This window comes from Orbicella franksi, chromosome 12, assembly GCF_964199315.1.
Source record: "Orbicella franksi chromosome 12, jaOrbFran1.1, whole genome shotgun sequence".
Lineage (NCBI taxonomy): Eukaryota > Metazoa > Cnidaria > Anthozoa > Scleractinia > Merulinidae > Orbicella > Orbicella franksi.
The window spans coordinates 16,809,136-16,837,124 of NC_138156.1; the positions used below are offsets into that span (position 1 = coordinate 16,809,136).

General features: G+C 37.8%; 3 protein-coding genes and 1 long non-coding RNA gene across 4 annotated transcripts; 1 reads left to right on the forward strand and 3 right to left on the reverse strand.

Annotated features, from left to right (window-relative positions):
• Positions 1-639: 639 nt before the first annotated feature.
• On the reverse strand, positions 640-14,631 carry LOC145462472 (carbonic anhydrase 2-like). Its single transcript, XM_081446009.1, has 9 exons — positions 13,109-14,631; positions 7,837-7,924; positions 7,436-7,633; positions 5,198-5,316; positions 4,027-4,134; positions 3,595-3,657; positions 2,132-2,186; positions 1,941-2,047; positions 640-1,190 (listed from the first exon to the last, which is right to left on the reverse strand). Exons 2-9 carry the CDS (start codon positions 7,865-7,867, stop codon positions 1,083-1,085), a joined length of 789 nt encoding a protein of 262 aa, XP_081302135.1. The 5' UTR covers positions 7,868-7,924; positions 13,109-14,631; the 3' UTR covers positions 640-1,082.
• LOC145462504 (uncharacterized) lies at positions 1,135-21,771 on the forward strand. Its single transcript, XR_014041209.1, has 3 exons — positions 1,135-1,222; positions 4,606-4,923; positions 21,423-21,771. It is a non-coding gene; the product is annotated as an uncharacterized LOC145462504 (long non-coding RNA).
• Positions 14,642-26,302, reverse strand: LOC145462432 (deoxynucleotidyltransferase terminal-interacting protein 1-like). The gene is made up of 16 exons (XM_081445963.1): positions 26,174-26,302; positions 23,631-23,694; positions 23,456-23,514; positions 23,253-23,294; positions 22,909-23,011; positions 21,778-21,873; positions 20,935-20,982; positions 20,362-20,403; positions 19,868-19,899; positions 18,338-18,392; positions 18,073-18,131; positions 17,563-17,623; positions 17,135-17,203; positions 16,967-17,022; positions 16,494-16,579; positions 14,642-16,123 (listed from the first exon to the last, which is right to left on the reverse strand). Exons 1-16 carry the CDS (start codon positions 26,263-26,265, stop codon positions 15,969-15,971), a joined length of 1,119 nt encoding a protein of 372 aa, XP_081302089.1. The 5' UTR covers positions 26,266-26,302; the 3' UTR covers positions 14,642-15,968.
• A 547-nt stretch (positions 26,303-26,849) lies between these two features.
• On the reverse strand, positions 26,850-27,980 carry LOC145462470 (DNA oxidative demethylase ALKBH2-like). The gene has a single exon (XM_081446006.1). The coding sequence runs from the start codon at positions 27,978-27,980 to the stop codon at positions 27,177-27,179; it is 804 nt and encodes a 267-aa protein (XP_081302132.1). The 3' UTR covers positions 26,850-27,176.
• Positions 27,981-27,989: the final 9 nt, after the last annotated feature.

Below are 27,989 nucleotides of genomic sequence, written 5' to 3' on the forward strand. Positions count from 1 at the left end.
TCCATATCAACATTGGCAAATTTGTAGCCCTTTTCAAATGGTAACACAAATGGAAGCCATTTCTTGTTAGCTGTGGTCGTGCAAATGTGGTCTGAAAATGGGGTAAAGATTTTTGGCTCAGGTCCAAACTAGGGAAGGAAAAATCACAAATCTTGGTCTAAAATAGGGTAAAGGTCTCAAGTTTTGTGCTGCACACCCCCACCAAAAACTTTGGGGTGTACTCCACGGGAACCAGAGTGATATTTGGCTTAACCTGAGTGACATATTTCAGGCAAACCAGTGTACAGACATTCACTACCAGAAGCCTGAATAATCCTGTTTAAAGTTAGCACTCAACAGTTGAAATAACACAATACTGTAGTTTGCAGTCTGCATTTTACCCCTGGTCTACAGTCATTATTTTACAACGAGTCTGCATTTTAACCTCCGTCTGCAGCCCAAGAGGTGGCATGTGTCTAAACTTGGCGCAGTAGGTTTATTTTTTTGTTTTTTGTTTAGCTCCATCTTCATGTGCCTTAGTCTGCTTTCTCAGAAAAGAAGCCACTGCAATACATGTGAGCATGTTAATACATGGACATCGTAATGTATGTTTTACTCATTCAATACTAGACAGTGAAACTAAAACAACACACAAACAAACCACCTTTAATGGTTTTGCAATTTAATCACCTCTAAGCAAGTCATTACTGAAGTCAGTCAAACTAATTAACATAATTAAAACAAATCACTCTTATTGTTTTTGCAACTTAATCACCCCAAAGCAAAACAGTTACTCGATTCTTGGCCAAAGACACAAAAAAGCATTTAATGCTCTAAATTTTTATTAATATCTTACACAAAGCCTAAACAACATCAGACGCTGACAGTCGTCTCACAATTAACCCTAAATAAATACTTCATTTGTTATTCACATTACCTAATTAAGTATCAGCTTCTCACTAATTCGGCCTGTAAAAGTTATTTAAAAACTGTACATTTGCTAAATTTGTTTGCTAAGAAAAATATTTGCTCCCATGGAAATGGCCCACACACACACACAATGCAAAGCTGTAGATTATGAAGTCAGTTTGAGTCATTTTCATTCACTTAAAGGAAGTTGCAACTGTGCGATGACGAAGAGGACATGGTGGACGATAGTTTCCAACCATTGGCTTTCCACTTGCATCATCAAGGGCCCTGAAGGCTGCCATCTAAAGAAGGAAGGAAACAAAAAAATTCCACGGTGAGTAGGATTATAATGGATTATGGATTATGGACAAAAATTGTGTTGTTACAATTGGCAAGCAATTTGAGTTATCAGGACTGGGGCAGTTGTAACTACTGTGCCAGAGACATTGCTAGTAGAAAACATGTACCGTGTTTCTATCAAGTTATAGAAACACGAGTGGAAGTTTGGGAGAACGAGAAATGCTGTGGGAACACGAGCCGCAGGCGAGTGTTTCCACAGCTTTTTCGAGTTCTCCGAAACTTTCACGAGTGTTTCTTTAACTCGATAGAAACACAGAGAACATGTTTTCTATTTCTTTTGGAAAACACTGCGACAAAAAATGGAAAACAACTTGTTAACTTTGATTATCAAAATGTAAATTCTCTTTGCTCATGCCATCATCATGTCAACCGCTTGTGCCATTTCTGTGTTTCTATTGAGTTATAGAAACATGGTTTTTAACAATCAGTGTGCGTATTTTCTTAGGACTGTTTTCTAAATTCAAGCAGTTTAGGTTGCCCATAGATCTGACTGAGGACATGAACACTGTAGATGCAAAGAGTCCTGTTCAAAGATATTGTGCAAGGTCTGCAACTGTGACCTTGTGACTCGGTACAACTCAAATGCAACCACGAGTAAAGTGACAAATTGTTCAATAGACTGTACTGTTCAAAAACACACTCTTGGCGTGGAAATAATTCAAGTCTTCATAAGTGAAAGGTGAAAAAGATACCTGAGCTGCAGACACTTCAACAGGTTCCTTAAATACAATCCACTTGACACATTCTGCCAGAGGAGGAGTGGTCAGTGAACCATCATAAGTATAATAATCTGTCAAAGCTGAAAAATGAAGAAAAAATCCACAGTTAATTTCAAAATAAAGGAAGTAGGAACTGTGAGTGAACAGTAGAACATCATATATACCTTGAGGCAAAGCAGCTCTCATGTCATACTTGCCAGGGACTGGAACAGAGCTACCCTAAAAAAAAAACACTTCCAGTCAGTCTAAATTAGGCCATAACAATATAAATTATATACAGTAAACTAAAAAAATATATATTACCAATTGAAAGTGTGCAATTGAAAGTAATATGATTTAACTGGATTCTATCTCTTCTCATTATTATATAACTTATAGAGCATTTTCACGTGATGTCATCAAATTCTTAAATCCAAAACTAAAGAGCCACCAAAGTTTTTATCCTCATCAGGCATAAGAGGTACTAAAGTTATATTTGTTTACAACTTTCCAGCTCAATAGCGCCCTTCGTTTGGAAACTAGCACATTTTGATTTTCGAAGTTATGGTGCTGAGTGAGATAAAGCTATGATCACGTTTGTCCAAAATATGTATTAATCTTGTGATTTTTAACCATTTAAGACGTTGTCGTATTTGGAAAAGTGTTTATTTAAATGTTTATTTGTTCAGTGCAGATAATCATTGTCCCAGATAACCACTGTCCCAGATAACCAAAGTAAGTTCCAGATGTTAACACTATTTTCCGGCTGTCACGTTGGTTTACCACAGAACACGAATATGGTGGCTCCATACTAGGCTCTGTAAATTTGCGTGGAACATTTCAACGAATATCTCAACTTTGGGACAATGCACACACCTTAAACTTGGAGAACTGTTTCTTTATTCATCTTCTGTAAAATCACAATTTCTTGACCTTATCCACTGAATGGTTTTTGATTTTATTTTTTTGTTGCATGACAATGAAAACGCTCTACTGGAAGCATATAACATATCTATTCAACATTGTTTTCATAACCACTTTCCAATTTGATTAGCTTTTTGTTATTGCAGGTTGTGAATATATAATGCTAATATGTTGCTATAAATTATTGTTGTAAATATTGTTGTTGTGATGATAACAAGTGAATATTAGGTACAACACAGACATACACTGCATCTGCTATAGTCAAGGTGGGAATTATGAAATAGTAACTTACAATTAAATGCAGGTCTTTGTATTAACCACGATTCGCAGATCATTAACACAGAATATCCATTGAATAAAACAGCTAGGGGTTACAAATCTAAAAAACACTGCTTTTGTAGAGAGCAAACTTTTGCCAGGAATTAAGCCAAATAACCAGGAAACAAGAGAATCAGTTTTTTTTATAGGAAAGTGGAATAGTACCGGTATATCAGTAAATTTTAAAAAAAAACTAAATATTCTATGTAATTAAGTTTTATGCTGAGATTGCTATCAACTTTCAGGACAACCTCCATCGCTTCACTGTGCTGCCAGATGTAACCCCTTGTGACTAAACACCAACTGATGGCACACTCAACATCTTAGCAAAACAGTCCAACCCACTGTTGGATCAGATCAGTTTCTTAACCAGTTTTACATTAGGCAAGAATAACAAAGTCGTTACCCCAGCTTTCACTTTAGGAAACAAGTCCGTTATTGGTTTTAGGCCTGTATTTTCTTTTCCAACCTGCAAAAGAAAATTTTACTGATTACTTGTGCAATAAAATAGTATTATAATTGTGCAGCGTGGTTCCAGGAAATGTACATACCCATCTCAAGGAAAGTTATTAGAAAATTGAGGGGAGGACAGTTTCCAAAGCAAATGTTTTAATGGATAATAAGTAGGTCCTTCCTTCCTCCTCAACTAGAATTTTCAGAAAGGTGGGAGACTGAGTTCTGAAACCAAAAATTATTCTATGGACAGGTAACTGCATGATGAATTTCTTCACTACATTTGAAGATGGCACACTGTGAAGTGTTTTAGCCAGAGAAAAATGTTGTATCTTTCCCTTAACTTGCTGTTCATAAGAATTAACATAAATTTAAAAGGTTATACCTTTAAGAAAAATCCCAATACACATAAACCATTTGGGTCACCAGAGCCAACTGCATCTTTGAAAGTGCTATAATTCGCTGACTCACAATTCCAGTGAACTAAATGTAACTGAAACAAATAACAACCAACAAAGAGCAAATTAAAATGAATCAATAAAAGTACTTGGTTATCCTACATGTGTGTGTGTGTGGGGGGGGGGGGGGGGAATGGAGGGGGGGCAACAGGGGGGCAGGAGCCGTGGAGAATAGCAGGTGTATTTTGACCAAGCAAGTACCATCTTGGATTCAAAATTTGGAAAAGGCTTGGGGAGAGATGAAAATGAGTCCAACATGGCGGCAAATCTACCTGATCGCGAGCTAATACTGTAATTCGTGAACACAGGGGAAACACCTGCACTGTAGGCTAAATAAGAGGCAGGAGGGATATGGAAGGTAGGAAAGGTAAGGACAGGAAGCAGGGGTTTTTTAGGGCAGGATGTGGAAGAGAAACGCAAATACAAATTTTTGCTATTACTTTTTGTCAGTGTGTTTGAATCCTTTCAAAACCAAGAACTTAAAATGCTATCTCACTTGCATTTAGCGTCTTCTGAGCCTTCTGAGAAAGCAAGAAAAAGAATATCTACACACTTTGCAAGGGCTACCAAACCGACTTACTTCTTCATGGTTACATAAAAGGTCATGAAATGTCATTAGCATCATGAGTGCACAAGTGTCACGTAAACTGTCAAAAGGTGAGCTAGAGGAGCAAGGCCGAGTACCTGACTTGGTTACATAAATATCCCACATCTACGTCATCCAGGACCATTTAGAAACAAAGGAAATGCCTAAGAATTGTGCAGCTAATGAGGATGTGTGTGACAGGAGCAGGATGAAAAAGGACGGGAGATGGAAGATAAAGGTATGGAAAGTGGAAGGTTCTGACTACCATGTCTTCCCCCAACAACAGTGTTGTATTAAATTGTAAAAGCCATGTAATGTTGCATTGGGTTATAAAGAAAACAAATCACATCTCCTTTGCAATTTCTTCGAAGATCTTGTACAATCCAGAAAGATCCTGTAAGGTTTTTTCACCAGGGTACAAGAAGGTGGGCTCCTCCTCTACACCTGACACTAAATTTTCATTGTTAATGTAATTCAAAAATGTTTCAAAATTTCACAGCTTTGTTACCCACCTCAGCTGGGTACATTTTGCCATTCACCCTGTGTTCAGAGCCCTCAAAGTCATTTCCACCCCAGTGAAAGTGAAATTGCTCAAACTTATATTTTGTGGCCAATGGCCCTCCACACACCTCTGGAATCAAAAAGAATTTGAAAGTGTACTTTGTTAGAGAAACATTGATATGAGTGTAATGACTTAGAAGTGATCTGATAATTACCTTCCCATTAGTCTTTGTACTGGTTTAAGGCTTCCAATGCCCCTTTCTGTCATCTGTGGTTCTCTGTTTATGATTTCCAACCCCCTCACTCCTCCCCCCACCCTCACTGCCATAAACCAAAAAGGAAAGCTAGAATTTGTGGTAAGGTGAAATAAACACCTAGTTTTTATTATTATTCATTATGTACTTGTTAGATTTTAGAAGTGTACGATTCCTGTGCATTTCTGTAACTGTTGACAAAATAATTTTCTCAAGTAAAGTGAACTATTGTAAGACAAAGTAAAATGACACTCAGTTTACATAGCCCTGTGCAAACATGAAGGAAATTGCAGCTTGGGAACAAACACTTCCAATAAATTTCTTCCAAACTTTTGTAAGTGTTTGTAACAGGTTATGTAAAGAAATAGTGGCTCTTCTTTCTCTTGCTTTATAACACAAAGCTAACCATGTGATGTTCTGATTATTACATAATGTCATCATATTTACATAATGCATGGTCTGATTACATAACATGATAAAAATGCTAAATAGTTCTAACCCCTTAGAACAAATTAAATTGCTTTTGAAATGACCGCAATATTGCCTGAGATAATTTGAGAATATTTCATTAATTTTATGTCCAAACAAGCTAACCTGCCGTCAATCAAACTGCAGACAAAAGTACTACTTTAACTAGGGTATCATTAGGGTGGTTTAACAAATCAAAATATAAAGATTGGACTTAAAATATTATATTCAGAAAAGCTAACGTACTTTCAATCAAAATACAGACAAAAATACTCCCCTTATATTCTATCAAGGCTGTGCTCAATGATGTGTGCTGTTAATTGTATGGCCTGTCCGTCCTAAGGACGCCGCCCGCAAGCATATGTTGCAATATTCTGCAGTAACCAATTATTGGATATATTGCCTCATGAAAAATATCCCACATTACTGTCATTAGTTTTGTGAAACTCAAAGGGTTTTTAACTGTTCTTAATAATTAACAAGAGTGTTGTCATTTTGTTTCAAGGAGGTTCAATTTTAATAATAATATTGTTAAGGCACACCTTATATTTCGATCAGCTGACTTTGCTTTCACACACACACCAAACAGTGAATTCACATGTGCGTGAAACTACACACAATTACTTCAAAAAAAAAATAATAACTTGCTTGAACTGTTTCACATGCCCTTTCACATGCATTTCACATGATTCCTTCTGGTGTGTTCAACCGGAGAAAATGTGTCGCAATCAAGAAGACCAAATGTACGCGTTTCAAAGCTCTTATCGTATTATTTTTAGAAAAAATTACGTACAAAATGAAAAAGGAAGCTATTGACTTAAGGGCTCTTCGAATTGATGGTGAATAAATTAACGGCGTTCGTAATAATTTTTTCCAGCACCTGGCAATAAAAACGGTTTTTCATGTTTACTCTTAAATTATATTGCTTCGGCCAGGTGGGCTCTTTTAGGACATTTCCTAATTGCTTCAGATAGGTGTTTTTCAGTTAAAGAAAGAGAACACCACAGCTTATAAGTTGTTTGGAGGATACCGTGACAATAGCCACTCAAGAGATTAAAATACTTCCTGTGCGCGCACGTCATTAAAACAAGAGCAGGGATTAAAACAAAAATCGTTTAAGTCGTTTCACAAATACATGTAAATTTATAATCTAGACCTTACTCCAGGGAGAAAGCGATAGGAGTCAGAATTTTGCCTGAGTATAAAACTAATATTTAGGAACCGTGTACTTCCAGAGAATAGCATAAACGATATACCGTAGCCGACATGTTCAAAACGCTAACAAAACATCACGCACGCGACTCGTGTATCAACATAGTATTTTCCATTTCTTAATTGAAAAATTGCTAGACCTTTTTAGGTTTTTTAACGGCTTCTCGCTATTTTTCCCATAAAATTTCTTGGCTCCTCGATTTAAAGCTACATTGAGCTACGTTCTGCTTAAATTGTCGTGTACGAATATTACTTCACCTTGTCTATTGTTTGTCATGCATGTACCTGTAGAGGATTTAGTGTTAATTTTGTTACCTGACTGATGGCCGGCGCCCGGTTGGAACTGCACCGAATGACCGTTGTTTAAAAGCTTAGCGTCGGTAAATGCAGGGTACGAAACGACCACTGGCTTAAGTTTCGAGTCGTGCTTGGCTTCACTGGCTTTTAAATCGACAGGCGATTGTCGCTCGCCTGTGCTGGCAATCGGGCACTCCTTATACCAGTTTGCTGGACCTGCAGAGCAGAGCATATATTCCAAACATATCAACAAATTTTAAAAACGCGGATGTCTTAAGACAATTCCAGAAAGAGATTCACGTTTCCATAAATAAAGCTTCAAGATGTACCACTAAAATGAATGAATTTGTTTTAATTTTAAGGTTTTGTGTCCAGTAACCCCACCAAAAAAGCTGTCTACTTATTACATGTAAGCTTACCGTCGTCTTTGCTGTATCCCCAAGGAGCCATTGTCGAACGAATGAAGTATACTCTGAACGCCGAGACTGCAAGATTACTGCACCTCACCTGCAATAGACAGCTTCTTATGTAGACGACGCGGGACGAATATATTAACAAGATAACAAAGAGCGTCCAATAACAAACGTGATTGTGTCTTTTTGAAGCGAAACAATATTAATTATTGTCAAGTGTCAGGCATTGGAGCATGTGAACGGATGTGGTACTTGAACTCGGTCATTATAAATAGTGATAATCCGTTTTCCCACTGACCCAGAAACTTGCTCTTTGATCCAAAAAGGCCCCATTCTTTCAGCTCCTCCCAAACGTGACGGTGTCCGGCTTATTCTTACACGCTGATAATTCATGGATACTTTGAACACCATCACGTACGGTACGTTCGCATTTCTCGCGGGCAAATGGTTTTGTCAGTGATCACCATATGATTACATAACCATTTCTTCTGATTTCTTTCACTTCATTGCACGTTTTTAACAGTTCTCAAATACGGGTGTAATGAAGGAAACGCTGTGTAAATTGAAAGAAATGTTCATGTAAGAAGCCACTGATGATCTGTCCGCTGCTAGAACATGATGGTGTCAAAGTATTGGGCACAAGTAGCACAGGATACCCAAGCTTTCAATCCACTGAGCCCTCCTTTCCCTTCTCGTTGCATCAAATTTCTTCATGACCAATATACAACAAAAAACTGAACATTTTAAAACACTGGCGGGGTTAAAAGAGCAGCGAACACGCAAAGCGCAGTAACGTGAGATATGTAGCTAAAGTGCTGATTGTATATTACAGCTTTCAACATCAGTAGCTGAGTTCACTGTAGTTGACAACCATATAGCGTGAAAACTGGGGCAACCCTAAAATCAGGAATTCGGAATCCGGAATCCGGAATTCGGAATCCGGAAACGGCAATCCGGAAACGGCAATCCGGAAACGGTAATCCGGAAACGGCAATCCGGAGACGGCAATTCGAAATCAGGAATCCGGAATGGTTGAAATTGAGAATGACGATAGAACAAAAATCCACTTAAGCAATGTTCAATAAACAAATATGTTGTTATTGCTCCAGTGATTTGGTTAAACGTCGGTTCACAAACTGCTGTTTATTAAAGTTCTTTAAAAACCCTATAAAACACCGTGAGAAATACAAACTGCGTACATCAACAAACTAAAAACGCGTAAAAGATAATTACCTTGGTGCTGCCTTGATCACCAGAACAATGATAAACTTGGAGAAACTTGTTAACTTGCGGTGAATTAACAGATCTTGCGTCAACTGACCCTGCTAACAAAAAAACTAATCCTTTATAACGCTAGTTGGGTGTCGCGGCGCTTACGCGTGTGCTTTGGCGACACCACATAACTTACTAGAAAGATCTAGAAACAAAGTAAGGTACACGCGAAACAAATACGCATGAAAAAGTCTTAAATAAATGAATACACGTCGAAAGAAACTTCAAACGACCATTCATGTTCCATTGGATAAATTATTATCCAGTCAGGGCTAGTGATTTTTAAGGTGGATAGAGTTAGCTTTGATTGCCTATAACCAACCTGACCCCGACGGGAGCGAGGTTCTTGCCCAGAGAAGACTGGTGAGTAGCACGCGCAAAAGACAGAGCATTGACGTAAAAAAGCGATGTTTGCGTGTGATGAATCTTTTAACGGTAACCGGAATCCCGGAATGCGGAGTCCACAAATCAAAGAAAACACTATCTTCAAATACGCGAAAATTACGTCGCATAGATTTTACCTGTAAAAATAAAGAGGCTAAGAGGAAAAAGGACCTCACACTTCATCTCTTTTGATACAAGGGTTACCTCCTGTCGAAATTTTTGCAACTCTTATTTCTAGTGAAGACCATGGTTATGATAATCTAAACTAACGTGCGTCATAATTTGCTTCTAAGCATCCTGAGAGGGACTAAAGGGAACTTGCTAGTATGTGCCATTCTGTTTCAGTGATCTGCAATTTGCTGCAGGTGCAATTTGGTCTTCATGTCCAGGAGATACTGAACAAGTTAGCAATGTCATATAGAACAGGGTTTCCATCAGTGGTAGGAAGCTGTACCTCGACGGTCGCGCCTCTCTCTTTGAATATGCAAAGGTTAACTTAGCTCATCTAAATAAGTTTGTTTTTCCCAGCATACGAGATTAATAGTTAGGGGTTGTTCAAAACGTGGTTGAAGCTGAAAGCAACGAAGAAAAAAAAATATTCCCATATTTTTGAACATTGCTGAAGAAGATTATTTCTGTCGTCATTCTCAGTATCAATAATTCGGATTTCGAGATTCCGGTTCCGGATTCCGGATTTCGGATTCCAGATTCCAGATTTCCGATTCCGGATTTCCGATTCCGGATTTCCGATTCCGGATTCTCGATTCCGGATTCTCGATTCTCGATTCCGATTCCCGATTCCCGATTCCCGATTCCCGATTCCCGATTCCCGATTCCCGATTCCCGATTCCCGATTCCGATTCCCCATTCTTCTTTTCCGATTCCAGATTCCAGATTTCAGATTCCAGATTTCAGATTCCAGATTCCGGTTTCCGGATTCCATATTTTAGGGTTGCCCTAATAACTGTGTTATATAATATAACTATAACGCAAGCATGAGAGAACTTTTTGCAAAATGGCCTATAGGTGTTTCGGTAGTGAAAATCATTCATACAAGAGGCTTTGTGGATGAATTAATGCAGTTGGTAACAAAAAAAAAAGATCGACAGAATGTGACGGACGAGGGGACAAGGGAGTTGATCATTTATTTCAAGGAAACGAGGGAACAAGGGATATTGTTTGGACTAATTTCAGGGAACAATGGAATTTAGTAACTGGGAACCAGGGAGAAATAGTGAAATTTTCAAGACATCAAGGGATCACGCTACCCCCCTGCCCCCTGGGAGGCCCTTGAATGTGGTTGACAGTCATTTATACGTTTTTGTGTTAGAAGCTGTACATGTAGCAGTCGATCTCAAATATTTATAGCCCGCGAGGCCAGAAGAATAATAGTAGTTAAAATTTAATAATGACAATAATAATGATAATGATAATAATGATAACAAAAACTAAAGTATATTTAAATATAATATTGTCTAATTAAAAATGGCTCACTACTTAAAAATCACCAAAATAAAGTAGAATCACGCCTAATATTTACAAGCCTTATATTACAAGCGGGAACTTTCTTGGCAAGAGAAAAATATATTTCTTATTAGTGCTAAACACTCCGTTAGGAGTCCAAACCCTTTCATCTTCGTTACAAATCTTCCCCATCAGCTCCCGTCAATACGACCATTTTCAATGGCTCATTTTTGGTCGTATAAATTAAATTAAAAATTCAAATATTTTAACAAATAGATTTTTAATGAAATTTAAACTGAGGTGTCGTTCTCCTCTTGGGAGTATGGGAACCCTGTGCGTCGATAGCGCCGCCTTAAAAGTCAACGTGATCCTTCTAGAAATTTTGCTAAATAACGAATGGTATTACTTATACTCTTATCTGTGTTATGTAACAGTGGTTTAGGTTTTATAAAAATAAAGGCCGTGAAAAAGGTACGTGCACAGAGGAGAAATGAATTCATGACGATTGTGTGAAACCAATTTTTATGTGAACTGCATTATAAACCAATTCAGTTTAAACTGGGGTCGTCAAATAAGATAGGCTAATCAAGCTCATTCCCGTAACAAAGAGAATAAGTTGCGTAACTGAACTGTCAGCACTCTAGGTAACTTCCTTTATCATTTGTTAACCAGTTGCTACAGAGACTCCTTTGGATTTCAAGTCTGATTTCCACTCACAGCTCTGTAACAGTTTTCAGCAATGGCTGATTTGCGGGCCTTTGAACCTCAGTTTTCCATCACTATATTCCGGCAGCTGTTTTAGGTTTCGCAATGATGGGTCTATTTTCATGAATGTCTTTACTCTGTTCAAATGCCGACTGCCTTGAGGGCAAACTCTTTGAGCCGCGCCAAGAACAAATGAGCCCTTCTTGAGATCGTGGTGCGACTCTGACAGCTAGGTACGCCCATCCAGAAAAGTTAAACAAAGATCCCTTTACACTGTAACATGCTTAATTAAGACTTAAATTCCTAAAGGGGAGATTTGTGAATGCTAAACCAGTTTGAACTGTTCAGTTTTTTTGCCCCTGAAACTAGATTGCCGTTTAATTACTCTTTGGAAAATTCTAGCTATCCTTGGCTTTTACATAGAAAACGACATTTTTAATTTTGCACTTTCAAAAACAGAGCCTAGGTGTTGCGAAAGCGGGGAACTCAACCAAAGAAACTCGAGTGTTCCACCATAATTTAATTCAAAGAGTCAATCTATTTCTTTTATGGCGTAATTCAGAGCAAGGGAGGCACCCCGACGTCAAATGCCTTGAGTTTGTTCTCAGTAGCATCATTGCCTCAGCGTTTGAAAAAAACCCTCTTTTTGCTGTCGGTGGGTGCAGGACATTAAGCGTGTGTACAAAAAGGTAACAATCGGCTTTTAGCGATTTCCGATGTCTAGTATGGGTTTAAAGGCTAAACAGCTCACAAAAGGGCCCAACGGAGAGAATATCGTCTTTTCGGAACAGATTACTTCACAAACCTATATTGCTCAGGAACACGAATTCTATGTATGAGAATGGACTCGATTTTATCAACTTTGCAGTGGAAAAAATTTGAGGGCTGAAATTTGTCGCCGGTCAAAATTGCAGTCTAAAGGAGTTCTTAAATCCTCTAGCGGGTCACGAGATATGTAAAGATATTTAACTACATAACGCTGGCGTCTTTCCTGACAAAAACATAATGCCGGAAACTTTACTATCATCAGGAATAAAATTACTCCATTAACCACAATTAATTGCAATATGTATAATGGATCTATCAATAAATATATCTCATTAGATGTTTTGGTGTGTAGTATTGCTGTATATTTTTACGACCTCTGGCGTATTTTGACGAGCCCGTAGGGCGAGTCAAAATACAAACGAGAAAAAATATAAAGCGATACTTCACACCAAAACATCTAATGAGAGATTTATTATCCAACTGCTGTAGTCATGAAATATATGAAAGAGGGAGAGTGTGAGAGTTTTGCGTGCGCGCGCCGACCTGTACGGCAAACAGGTTTTCTACTGTACAAATAACTGTACAATATCGCTGTATATTTGTACTGTTATTTGGACGGTATTCGCTGCAGTTTCATAATAATGCACTAAAAGATGGCTTTCGAATCTTATCACATCTAAGTTACCTTTAAATCGAAGCAAGCCTCAAGGAAACAGCAACAAAAAGGCGACACACCGAAACGGAACAAGGACAGAATAGGTTATGAGTAGCCAGGAAATAGAAGATTAAATGCGGCTAAAAATGCGCTATATTTGACGTAACTAAATATCTTGTCAACACAGACACCGAAGCAAAGGGTCAGACTTGAGTGTTTTGAGTATAATTATTTATAGAGGTAAGGTTTACATGAATTTCTCTCTCTCTCTCTCTGGAATCTTAGAAGCTATCCGCGATAGTAACACGTATCTAGATAGAGCTGATTTTTTTTTTGTCTCTTCAGAATCAACTGATAAACCAAATGCGAGGGCGATGAAAATATCTTGAGAGAAAGTCATAAATTACATCGATAGTCAGTAACGAGACAGACAATAGAATCTTTCTGTGTTCTATTATTGTTTGACCACTATAAAGTTCTAGTAAGGAATATATATTGGTATAGTGAGAGATAATATTTTACAATCTCACTATACCAATATAGTAAAATATATTGGTATAGTGAGAGATTGTAAAAAAATTAGTTTAAGAACTTATTTTCAAGTGACTTATGTATATTACACACAACCACTGGCGACTAAGCCCTCCCCTGAGTGTCTCATGACTGTGATCAACTTATAATCAAAAGACATTCACAGCAATACAGTGACTTTACGATAGTCACGTGGAACGGAAACAAACCTTTACTGTGGATTTGTAATATTCCGAAATCAGTGACGCAAGACGGACGATCTGATCACGTGCAACTCGTGTTCAAGCTGTACGTTGTTTCCCTACAGCTTTAATATTACATGCTTGGGAAATTACAGAAAAATTCCAATAATAAACCTTCGGGCGATATTTGTTTGAGAGGGTCTTTTTGGCGAACTGGTGGCCTTCGAAAAGGAGGGGAACGCTTATTACCTGAAAAACTTTTTTTTTTGAAATGTTTGACATTATACATGTACCTGGATCTGGAAGAACTATAGCCATTAAATGATCACTTACAGACCGAGTCTGAGCATACTGTCCCGGCATAAAATACAAAGCAAGTTCTCCAAAAGGAGACTTGTAATCAGGAGCTATATATCTGAAAGAGTTAAATATATTCGGAGGGTCTTATTATCGATGGTTGAGTTTAGGGGGCTTATTTTGGGGGCTGGGGGGGAGGGTATTATCGAAATTTTACGGTATGTAATAACTGTATGTCATGCACTATCTTATCCAATAGAAAAAGGCGTGTTAGTTGCGGGATATAACAAGCCCTTCATGAAAATAACCCGTTACTAGGGTGAGAGTATTTTAATATACTGACACATTTTTCAGTAAGTCAGCCCATGCCAGTATCCAACTCCTACAGACCTTTTCAGCTTGGGCGATTTGTTTTCCCATTACAGACCACATGATATTTTCAAGAGAACTGTTCTCAAGTTTATCCATCTAAAAATTATTCACTCATATACACGCTACTATTTGAAAATTTGAAAGAGTATCATCACATGGTCTGAAATGAGGCAACAAGGTCTGTTTCATGACGAAGTTCAACTTAGGTAGTAGGTATGTTCGAGGAATAAGGTAAGTTACCTGATCACTTTACGAAATACGTCGTCTTAGGTTCTGAAAATTTACCAAGAACGTTTATAACTCATCTATACGAATTTAGTATCTGAACTTAGAGTCAACTCTAAACCTGTCCCAAGTCAAATCGCTTTCAATTCAGTGTTCAACAGGAATTCACGAAGAGACGCGCTAACTCAGTTAATAGGCTGATTTAGCAAGAGAACGGGAACGTCACTTGACGACGGCGCGCGCAGTACAAATACCCAAATATGGTCAGATGACGACTGCAGGGCGCGCGAAATAACCTGGATTCTGTTCTAATTTGACCATATTTGGGTATTGGTACTGCGCGCGCCGTCGTCAAGAGACGTTCCCGTTCTCTTGCTAAATCAGCCTATTGCGTGTTCAACGCGAAAGCTTGAGAGCGGAAGTCTAGCAACGCGGCATTTTCAACTCGAGTTTCACACAGGCGATGGACTGCACCACACGCAGAAACTGAGCATTTGCTCAGAGAATAATGATCTAATTTGCTCGTTTAGAGAGAATAAAGACCTCTGCGCCATAAAAAATAAAACTACCGACTTTGAGTAAGTCTAAGGCGACTGGTACAAATCATTAGCGATTTGGCAGGAACATTGCGCTTTTCTCGTACGTTGTCCGTTTGATTGCCTGCAGTGCTGCAGTCAGATCACCAGCTATGTGACAGAGTAATTTTCATGAGTGTCGAAAATTAATTGGTTGTGCATCAAGTAGGCTGCATGATTGGCTTAAAAACTCGCGCCACTTTTTCATCCAATCAGAAGTGAAACCAAAACCAATCGTGACTCACTTGCACTCGTTTTCCCGCGTTTTGCGTCAGCTACGTGTAATTACTTCAAGCTTTGATTGGTTCACTGCATTGTCTGTGTCTTTTGTGATTGGCTAAAGTGATTACTTTGGTTTTGGTTTTACGACACTCAACTGAAAATTGCTCTAACTCATGATGGTAATATTTTTTGAAAAGCCACTGAAAAGCTGCTGCAGAACTTTGGACAAAATCCTAAATGCGTGTAGTTTCGTTTGAAAATATTCGTGAAACTCGTTTTCGGCAAGCTTTCAAGTAAATTAGTTCGTCCAGTTATATGGCTCTTATTTTGGAAAAAAAAAAAGCCTAACTAGGGAATTAATTAACATGCATTTAAAAAAAAAAATCAATTCGTGACTTGAAGTCGCTTATGGCTGCAACTGAGACCACAGAATTCTAATTGAGTAAGTTGTCGCTATTCACTCTGAAGCATGTAGCAGTGAATGTTTCACTGTTCCTGTTTGATGTTGTCAGTAGTTTGTGGTGGTGTTTCACTGTGTTGTGTCTGTTCTACCAGTCCTTTCTCTTCTTTTACAGAAGCTGATTGTTCCTCCTTCACTTTGTCTCTGATCTCAGATCGAGCTGTCGCCTCTCGCTTTAATTCTACACAAAAAGATCAAAACGCGATGAAACATTCCACAAGTGACTTGCAGAAACAAACAAAGGGTTTCCTAATAGCCACTTGCCACTTGTCTCGTATGCAGACTTTATAAAGACGACTACATTTGTGTTACATTGACAAGCAGGAATAACATGGAACGATTTCATAGGGAGCATGTAACACGTGCTACTGTACTAAAACGCGTGCAAAGATGAGAGGTGATTATCGATATAAAATGTTCTAAAATCACCAACTGAGGTAAGGTTTCTTGATGTACCACTACATTCTCAGAGCTAAAATTAAAAGAAGTGTGTAGTACTGATGAAAGAGAATTTATATTTTAATCTTAGGACTAAAGACGCTGTAGCTTACTTCTCATGTGGTTTTTCATCTTCTCCAACATTCTGGGAGGTACTTTGAAGCCCTTGATCTCCTCCAGATTGAAACCTTCGTTGTTCCTGTTGAGGACCATTTAGAAATAGAGTTGTAAACTTCTAGAGTGTTCGCAGACCTTGCAGACCTTGTCTTTTCTCTAACATTACCGAGAGCGCAAACAAAATGAAACTGCGCTAGGGTAGCAGGGGAGGGGTTGGGTAAAGGGAAAAAAAGAGATCGCGCTCTCTCTCAAGGCTCTTTAGAGCGCGCTCGCCTCCCTCGCTCACGCTTCAGTGAGGAAAACAACAACAACAAACGACAATGGACAGACTATCAGCTTCAAAACTGTTGCACCTCGTTTGACAAAGTATTATTAATGAGACCTGGGCCAGCCGTTCATGCAGACAACAGCCTGATATAAAGTCAACCTCGATAAAACTGTAAAGTCATGTAAAGTAACAAGTGCTGACCTGTAGTCATGATGAACAGCCAGTTTCCTGATGTCATCAGCTATCATAAGAAATGCCTACAAACAGAACAACAAAGCTTGACAGCTTAACAAAATAAAACACAATGTTCAGGTGTAAGAAAATGTCCACAGAAACAATCATTTAAGGTTATTGGTTCCATCTTGTTACCTTGCCTCCCGTGATAGGCAGTTCATTCTGTTCATAAAGCCACAGTTTATCATCAGAGTCCCCTGAGTACTGTAAAAGACAACAAAGCATTTCGAAATTATGAACTGCCAGTGAAAACCAAGCATGGTTGTCAAGTACACAGAATTTATGGCACTATAAACTTAAAAGGTCGTGTCATGGGTGACCAATTGACCAAAAAATTCTGTCAAGTTATAACATTTTCTATGTAAAATTAATGTCCACTGCATTCCTCAGATTAGTCAACCCTTGAACTCAAAGATAACTTAGTAAACATGTAGCCTTCTTGCAAACGATTAAATGTTATATTTAAGCGACAATACCACTTTACTCTCCTACAACCAATCCAACCTCAAAGACTTTGTGACAGCGTTTGCTGCAATGTTGCAAGAATAGCACAAAGTATTTACCTTGAAAAGTTCTGGATGTCTGTAGTAGAGTTTTCCTCTTGTTGCAGCAAAGCCAAGGGCCCTTTAATGAGAAAATAAATAATAAATTATTGCTGAAATACAAAGAAAACATAACAACTTCATTTATTGCCATGGAACACTTGGACTTGAATTATTAAGGGCGTGTGAACTTATTGTAAAACCTTGTTTTCTTACTCTTTCTTATCTATGTTTGTTTATTCAGTTCCAGGAGAAGTAAAGAATTTTTTGGCCACAAGAGAAATCAAGCCCTTTTTTCTCTATTCAAATATATGATTTCTCCTCAGAATGCACCATCATTATCAAAAGTTATTTCAAGGTTGGCAACAAACAGTTAACAAAGGTAATATATAAAATGTCTTAGCAAATTAAGATACCAATTGAAAGTCAATCTTCATGCCAAAAAAAAAAAATAGCCAAGAGTTTCTAACACTTTTCTCCCTGTGAAATATCAGTCATGCCTTGCCATGATACATAATACCCCAAACTTACTTGTTTGCTTTAACTCCCATAATGAACTCTGTATCTTCATTGATGCTCTCAGGATCCCACTTTCAAAATAAAAGCAATATAAATACACATGCATGTAAAGCTTAAAACATGAGAGTTCAAGATTTTTGAATGGAATAATAAGTTTAACAGTTCTTAAAATCAAGAGAGATATTGACAGAAAAATAGGCTCCTGCATACAAGCCAAAATTACACACTTTCATGATCCAATGAGAAACGGCAAGAACAATGATCTATATGTTATTACCTCACTGGTGATAGCTCTGGTATCAATCTTGTTTGATTTAGCAGGTGATCCATCACTGTACATAAACAACACCTCTTAGTACAGTACATAAATGCAGTACTTTACTCAGATATAGATAAGGTAAGTGGTCAGTGGGTTGCCTAACCAGCTCTTATCAACCTAATGAAGATGATGATGATGATGATAAAAGATGCATCTATTCTTTCACTTTGAATAACCCTTTGCTAATAGACACACCCTCCCCCACCCCACTCCTGCCCCCAAAGCAAGACCCTCACATGAAGTCAAGCTTCCAGACACAATGCAAGAACTATACCAGTATTTTTATCCCCTTTTAATTACTTCTTGTTCCTAGGGTGACCTTCTGTATTCACAGATGTTGACTGACTTACAATCACACATACATGTACGTTGTTCATTGTGAAGTCTCTCTAGTGTCTTTGATTCTCGATACTGTTTTCATTGTCAGAAATATGTTACAGGTAACTGGCTGTCGTATATACTGGCTGTAAGTAACAGTTTATAAGGATTTTATAATAATCTCTTACAGTCATCATGATCATTATCATTCCTTATAGCCCTCAGTGGGGCATAGGGACGCTTACAGTGGAAATTCTAAAATGGTCAAGTGGGCCTTTGGTCAAATAGTTAGGAACCCAATGCACATGTGTGGTCATAACAAGTTTCTTTTAAGGTGGCCGAACACAGTTTTCGCTTGCGCTTTTGCTGATGCAATTCAGCACGTGCGCAAGGAATGCAAAAAACAAACATGCCGTCAATAGAGCGATCATTTTATTTACTCAACACCCGCAGTATCTGTGCTATTTTTCTCTACAATTGAACGCAACGTATTGATGGCTTTAGTCTTTCATTACAAAGATATTTTAGAAAAGATAATGCTGCAAAGAACCCAGCAATTCTCAGCTTTTTCCTTCTTACTGAAAGAACCCAGTTAAATGAAGCACATGCGTAGTAAGTCAAAAAATTTCGATTGAATGAAAATTGCACTCTCGGAAATACACCTATTTCTCGAGAACCACTCATTAGAATTTCACAAAATTTGGCACGAAAATACTTTAGGAAATAAGTAACTGGAGTATTGAAAATAATTGAACTTTAACAAAAGAAATTCTAGATATTCCAGTGAACAATCAACAAGGGATAATTAAAGATCTCTTTGTTAAATTATTAGCAAAATGGTGTTAACTTGTGAGAATTGTTACAAACTTGTTGCATGCAAATTATAAAGAAAATCTAATGACTAGATTTTCTGCAAATAAGCAAAACCGATTTTAAAGGCCTGTTTATATTTATTCATATTGCCATGGCAATGGCACATACGTCAGCTTAACCATCAAAAAAACAAAGTTTGCGTTGTTAACTAGCTTGCTGCCATTTTTGACGACTGAGGGATCAAGGGTTTCAGAGAAAAGGTGAATGAAACATAGGTATCAAAAACTGTATTCAGCCACCTTAAGTTCTCCATCATGTTTTTCACGAATCAACAATTTTTGCTGCAATGAAACTTACCTTTCTTTGTCTACATCAGGTCGTGCCCTCTTCTGCAAAAAAGAATATTATTTTAACTTCTCTGCCAAAAAAACTAATTTTTCTTTTAATCATCTTCCAGAGTGTGCTGAATTTGATTTATTCATTGCTTCTAAAAAAGGAAACTCTTGCAGTAAACTGGACCTACAGCAACTGCATGTCTGGTGTTTGGTTTTCAGATTACAATCAACTGTTCATTATAATATGAGCGGCAAACACAAAGGACATTTTCACTGTTTCAGTCTCCAGACTGATATTAGGAGGTTTGAGAAAACCACAACGGCAATGTCTCTAAATAAAAGATTTAACGAGCAATACAATAGCTGTGCATGTGTGAACCCAGACCCCTCAATCTGGAAATGAGCGCACTAACCATGAGGCCGCCATGCCTTCACAATGAGTCCTATGGCTTCTTTAAACTCTAACATCAGAACACAGTTCATTAATCCTGTTTAAACAGACAGTACATAACTTACTTTTTTGACAATAGCTGGGCTTCCTCCTCTCTCGTATCTCATCTGTAACACAAATTTATAAATGGTCACTTGTTATTACTACAATCTATTATACTTATATCTCTCAGATAGTATGCTCACTTGGTTAATTGATTGGCTATATTCTACGATTTGGCCAACTTTCTACATGCTTGACTTTAAATATTTTCATTCTCTGGAGTTAGAGATGCAATAAACATCTTATTACTCTCACTTTTGCAATCCATAGACCTGCACCAATTACATAAATGACACTGAATTCAAATAACATCGAGTTACAAACTCTTAGCTTCTCATCAATGCAAGGCAAAGGCTTTCTAACTTATTGTTATTCAAACATGGTGCCATTTATACAAGAATTATTGTAATTCTATACTGTGACTTTTATTGGGAGAAAACTGGGAAAACAGAAGCATCCAAAGGCATATCTTAGGGCAAGAACATTGAACTTGACTGGTACAAGGTATACATTTCCAGTGACTTTCAAACTAGGATTTCTAAGTTCACTATGTTAACAAAAAAATACAAAAACAAACGGTTTATCTTCATGTCTACCCTGTCTGGAGGGAGCGTCTTGGAGTCCACCCTAAACAGAACTTTAGCCTGTAGAGTAAGCAATATTCAACTGATTAGGAAAGTAATGCGCAAGGGTAAGCTTACAGCCACAGAATGCACCGTCTGCCATTGTCCTCTTTGTGTACATTCTGTAGCTGTAAGCTTAACACACACTTAACTTTGCTGTCTTCAATGACATCTAACTAAGGTAAACTTATGAAAGTAATGACCCCCCTGAAAGTAGTGACCCCCCGAAAGTCAAAACATTGTGGCTGCTAATAAATCCCAAAAGTAGGGCCCCTGAAAGTAGCAGGCCCTCCGAAAGTAGTGAGCTGCATCCCCAAAAATAGTGAGACCAAGGTTCAATAGTACAGTGGAACCCCATTAATACAGACACCAAAGGGACATGATAAAGTGTCCACATTATCCAGGTGTCCGTATTAAGCAGGCTAATTTAAGTGAAAATGTATGAGCTTTTTACTTCTCAGGACAAAGAAAACTGTCCCTATTACGCAGGTGTCCATAGAGAGGGGTTTCATTGTATATTTCTCCTACTCAGGAGTCAGGTGAAAGGTACGTACGGTAACTTGATTGAAAGCACTCTACAACAAGGGAAGATATCACTTAATCAACAGCGTCTTTGCTAGATATTTAGCATTTAACAAGCAGAAGTAAATTTGAAGCTTATGTTAGAGCTATTTTGCCTCAGAAACAGCACTGTTTCAGATTCTAAGGGTTTCTCGTTTACAATGAACTTGGATAGATTGTAACCACAACAAACCAGACTTGAGTTAAACCTTGATAATGTAGAAAACTACTTTAGCAGTAACACAGTGACTATACCTCATCCAAACTTCGTCTGAGAACAGCTTTTATCTGCTCCTCAGAGACTGACTCACTTGTGTTGTCCTTGATGTTACGTGCTGCCATACGGAACATCTGGAGAAAAAAACATAAACATGGGTCTACAAGGGAACAACTACACTAAAACTTTTCCAGACTGTTTACTCAATCAGCAATTATAATAGCCATGTTTGCTGTTGACCACTTCCCTCATTTTCCTCAGAGGAAGTGTAAACCAGCAAAAAAAAATACAGGCAATGTTTTTCTACTATGTAGAAAACCACATGCAAATATTTAGGCACTTTTGATGGGAAAAAAATTACAGTTATAAATTTTGCACATAGCATGTATTTTTTTTTTTTTTTATCTTGGAACCCCTTCAATTTAACAGTAAATAGTACAAGGTGGTATTATTTCCTATTATTATCAAGTGTAAAACTTTAATGTCATTGTAAAAAAAACTTGCAAACATCACCTTGGAGTCCAATTTACTGTGTAGGGTTAGATTTCACAAAAACTGCATCATGTTTACAGGCATGTGAAATGAAGACACTACATAACATTTTAGTTTTTAATTCCCTGACAAACGTATCTCAGATAGATATAAACCTACCTACCCAGGTGCTAAAATGGGTACCAGGAAATTCACAAGGATAACCTGACCTTGGCTAGAGTTAAAATATTGGAATATAACCCGTAACAGACAAGCATTACTTACAGAAACTAGAGCACAAATCATGCACAAGTGAGTGATAATGTAGCTAAAATGGTCTGAATGACCACTTAATGTATATGTTGTAGTTTAAATTTATCTTTTGTTAATAAAGTTTGTTAACAGCAGTTTTATTTTTATTTTTATTTTTCTTAGTCTCATATTCACTAGCAATAATCAGAAAAAAAGGAAATATTAAACTGGTTTGAGGACAAATGTAAACCCCCCTAAAATTTCAACTGTGTTAAAACAGGTACCTTAACATTAGTAGTTCATGCATTGAGCTCCGTAAACAGTTGTACATACACTATTTTTAAATTAATTTCCTGGAATTAAACAGAAGTCACAGTAGACACTTCCTATATATACTCTTAAGATCTAAAAACTATATGTAAACTAGGGGGAGAGTCATTAAATACCTCTTGGTAGCTCTTTAACATTGCTTCAATTTCTGCATTCAGGGAAGGTTGTAAGGCAGCTCTAACAAGTTCCAAAGCTTTGTTTGCACTTACTGTGCTTCCCCTAGAAAGAAACGGAAATATAGAAGACTTCATATGATATAACTACTTATATTAAATATGTCTTTATTAATCTGGAAGTAGTCAGAAAAGTGCTTTTATTGTACAGAAACTAAATTATAACGTCCTTGCTACCTAATTATCTACCTAATTATATATTATTGTCAAAGATTTACAAAACTCTACTTTTACAGAGAAATGCAGTTTTAAAAAGCAAAATGTTTTGTTGATTAGAAAAAAATTACCTTGTTCGATTATATGAAGCAACAGAGGCATGCATTCGGCTTCTGCAAAAATAAAATACCAATAATTTTTCACCTTAATTTCACCAAATATAACGCACTCTAATTAAAGAAAACATTTACAAATATCACAGGACAAAACACACTAAATTATACATAAATATTATCTACATATGTGCAGCCTGTTCATCATGTTAGTGTTATACCTTCGTTTTGGAAAGTTCTTTGCTGTCATATTAAAAGGGTTGTGTTCATATTCCTGTGACTAAACAAAAGAGGAACACTGTGATTAGTGACCATTGCAAACACTTAGATCCATTTTGAATTGATATCATTTGACGCCTACATGCAAAAATCTTTCTTTCTTAGTTTACAACTTACCGATTTCCCCTTTTTACTCTCTTTGTGATCCTCCAAGCTACTATCCATATCCCTGAAAGCAAGCCTAACACAACTAAAAAGTCAGTAACATAAAAGAAATTGAATAGACCCAGGGACATATACACAAAGCTGTGGTTACATAGAGTAGATATAGAAAAATGTTACTAAAATGTCCACTGTGTAGTCTTTACAAACCAGTAGGTGACCATTATTCATTTAAAAAAATATATAAAGTTAGGAAGCCTTCTGCAAAACCATATGTTTATTCAAATTATTAAAATGTATTTAAAAACTAAATGTCTAAGATGATGATAATGTCAGTATAATGCATCAGTCAATTCCAGCAGTACCCATCCCCCCCCCCCCCCCGCCCGGGCAACCGTGGGGCATTTGCTCAAGTTGTCAGTCCCGGGGGTGGGGCATCCGCAATTTTATCGTGACCCGGGGCCTGGGCATTTGATACCCCGGGGCAACCCCCGGGCATTCGACACACGTGTTTTGGAAAGTGCCATGGATGAGTTCATCGGGAAAGATGAGGCGTTTGTCGAACAATGGCTTGTCCGTCAGGGACTAGAGAAACTTGTTTTTAAAGTTATGTTTTCTCAATTTTAGATATTTCTTCATTAGTTGTAAGCACATAAATATAAGCGACAAGGTGAACTATATTTTGTTTATCACAAAGCAATAACTGAAGTGAACACGACTATTTCGCATTTTGCATTCAAAACTAGCCTAGCATTTTTTAAATTCATGAAAGTGGAGTTAAAATACTTAAGGTTTGCGAATTCAAATGATGTGATCTTGAAGACAGATCTTGTGAGCTTGAAATGCAATGCATCGTCATTTAAAATGTCTTGATTCTTCACAGAAAAAGTAGCCTGCGAATACAGGCGCCTATCATCGCTCGCGGCTGGGGGCACGTCCGCCGCAATCCCAGCTATCCTCTAGCAAACTGTTAAAAACAAATATAAAGAAATAAATATACTCAGAATCAACTAACACATACTGTTGTCCTTGAAGTCTTACCGTTGCATTAAAATACTGAACAGTTGACCGTTTTATTCACTGATTAATTAAAAAACTGCGGAGGTGTTGGAAGGCGACGATCCCGGGGGCGGGGCATTTGCCCTCTTTCTTCATCCCCACCCCAGGGCATTTAGACAGCTAATGTTTCCCCACCCCCGGGAATTTGCCCATTTTTTTAAAAAAATGCTAATGCCCGGGGGTTAGCCCGCAGGGGGGATGGGCACTGCTGGAATTGACTGATGCATAATTACGAGAGACTATCTCAAATGAATATTGTAGACTTTGTGAAACAACAAGACTGATTAAATTATATAGCCTGAGAGTGTCTTAGCTTTCAATAAGAAGTTAGAGACCCTAAGGAAAGGAAATGGAAAAACAGCAAGACCAGTGAAGTTTGACTAAAAAAATATAGGAGGATCCAGAGTATCTGAAGGACCATTTGCCACCCCAAAGTAAGTACATGTAGCAAATCAAAAGCTTGCTTATATTGCAGGATGCATAAATTGTAGAGACATGATAAGAGTGTCAGAGCAAAAATTTATTTTAAGTGTAGAATGTGTTGTGATGTTGAACGTATATTTACTCACTGCTAGATAAATTATGCAGTCCTGTACATTCAAATGAGTTTCCATAACAATAGCACATATTTCAAGCTCACTACAAGTCTAGAGTGAAAGTTACTTGTATCACTTGTGAGTCTGTATGGCCAGAGACGAGGGTAACTAAAAAATGGATAGTAGGCGACTTCATCCTGACTATTATCTTGATACATCACTGACACGTTTTCCCTCTCCACCCAGATGTAATCAAAGGCAAGTAACAACAACTACTTCGCGCTGGAGAAATTGTCGTAAATTTAGTGTCAACGTTTGTAAATCACTTGCCCTCACTATCGGACTTTATTAAAACCAAGCGGTATAGATACATCTTTAGTTTCATATGCACTGCGAGTAAGATTCCCCTTGTTTTAAAGACGGACCACTTCCTGAAGGAGTTCTTCCGCTTTTGTCACGATCTGGATTTGTGTAAATTAACACAACTAACTGAATTAGAAAGTTAGACTGAACTTGTCAAGCAAAGTCATATTAAAAGATTGCAACCTAGTGTTGGTTTCTGCAAGATTCTTTTTTATCTTCGCAAAGGGATTTAAATATAAGCTTACATGTAATAAGCTTTACATTTCGAAAAAGAACGATCGATCCACATCCTTGCAAGTTTTTCTTCCTACCGAAGCAAAACACCATAGAAACTGGCCATGTTGTGTTCTATGCTATGTTCTCTTTCTCTCAGATTTGGCTTTACTTTATAGTATTCTATAATTGTTAATTGAAATTAAATTCAGTGAGAGCATAGCACATGAATTATATATATGTGAAAGCTTACTGTAAAAGGTCCCTTAGTTTGCAAGCTTCCATCGAATCATCTGACCTTCCAAGGAAGACTTGCCGTCGCAAACAGCCCATCCATACTAACATCGTTTAAGAAAATAGAAATGATAACAGCGAGAGTAAACTTACTTTTGTTTTCTAAATTCTCTTCTAAAGCCATATCTATCGTCTGTATTCATTTCAACTTCTCTGAGTGAATGTGCTCCTGGCGGCTCCGCCATTGTTTCTTCCTATTTGACGTAAGTCGTGGAGAGCTGGTGACCTGCAAAAGCCTATGACGTCACACCGGAAAGGGAGAAAATCAAAGGAAGTTTGTTTTCTCCACATCACGGGGAAGGGGGGTACTCCGAGAAAAATCGGGTGGGGGTGTGCGGACCGCTTCCCAAAACCCTTACCCTGTTTATGACCAAATTCTACAATTTTCAATATTCTGTTTAGGACCTGACCCTAGTTCCCTAGTGCAGACCAATGTTAAAGGCACTGTGATCGATTCATGAAGGGCTTTTGTTGATCGGTGTCATCGATAATGAAGAAAAAGTAACTTCTTCCAAAAAACTTGCCCAATTCAAGAATAGAGTTGCAAAATCCAGACCCTATTAATGATTAAAATGGCTAAACTCAATACCCTATTTATGACCAAAACAGCTGAGAAACCATACCCTTTGGGGCAGCACATACCAATACAGCCAACATAAGGGAGTACCACCCCCCCCCCGGCTCCACATATCACATGTATGCAGCCCTTTGCATTTCTATTTTGCAATTCTAAAAAATATGGAAATTCCAAGCTCTGCAAGAATTGAGATGCACACAAGCAACACACAGCAGATAGTGAAGAAAAAAGTAGTGCATATAAAATAAATGAAGATAAAATGTCATGATTTTTAGTTCTGGTGGTCTCAGGAAAGGGGAGGGTGGTCTCATGGTTAGTGTGCTCACCTCCTGATTGTGCAGAGTTCAAAATGACTGATAGTAAATGACTGAAGAGCAAATACAATGGAAATGGTTTTGAGTTTGACGAAATGGGAAAATTATTCAAATTAACCAAGTTTGAATTAGCAGGGTCAAACTGTAATGCAGAAACATAGATTCACATCACTGAGACAATTAAGAAAAAATTTTTATTATTCTTTTATTTTTTTACAACCATCTGTCTAAAGGTCAAGTTAATTCTTGGGCATATTGCCTTTTTTCGCACAGGAAGTGAATGAAACCAGTAAACATTTGTGGGGTGATTCATCATCAGCACACTCCCATGTGACAGTTCAAATTTAACAGGATCAATCTTTCTCTTGGCTCTACTTCCTCTGGCATCTCTATGACGAAATACAAAGTCCCTCGCTTGACCTAATGACACAGATGCAATTACACTTCTAGGGACCAGATCAGCTTCGTCATCTCTGTGCTCACCCATGTGGTCATTACCATCTTTGTATCTATTCACAAGAACAAAGTTAAACTTATGTCCACCTGACAAAGATGAAATCAGGTCGCCAATACATTTAAGAAAGGGAGCATTGCTCCACGGCTGTGCTGCAACTGTTGCACCAGAGAATGTGTAAGTCAGACCTGTGTCTCCATACGCAGCTTGCTTTCTCGGTACCTTATGCCATTTTCCATGAACGAACACTTTACTATCTTCATTGTACTTGATAACTTTCTCTGCTTCTTGGAAGAGAACATCTGCCTCAGTTTTAGTGAAGAGCTGCACAAAATCAAGATTCAAGTTTTCTGATGTTATGTGTTTCCACTGGAGATCCATTTTCCTATCCTTGTCAAGAAATGAAAATTTTGAAATTGAAGCAGCTTGACAGGAGCTGTTGTTTAGACTTTCAGCAACTTTTGCCTTCATTTTAGGTTCCTCCTCCTCTTCTTTCTCATCCAGCTTGCGTTTGGTACCATTTGATTCTTTCTTAACAAAGTAGGAGTCAATCATTTTGTCGTT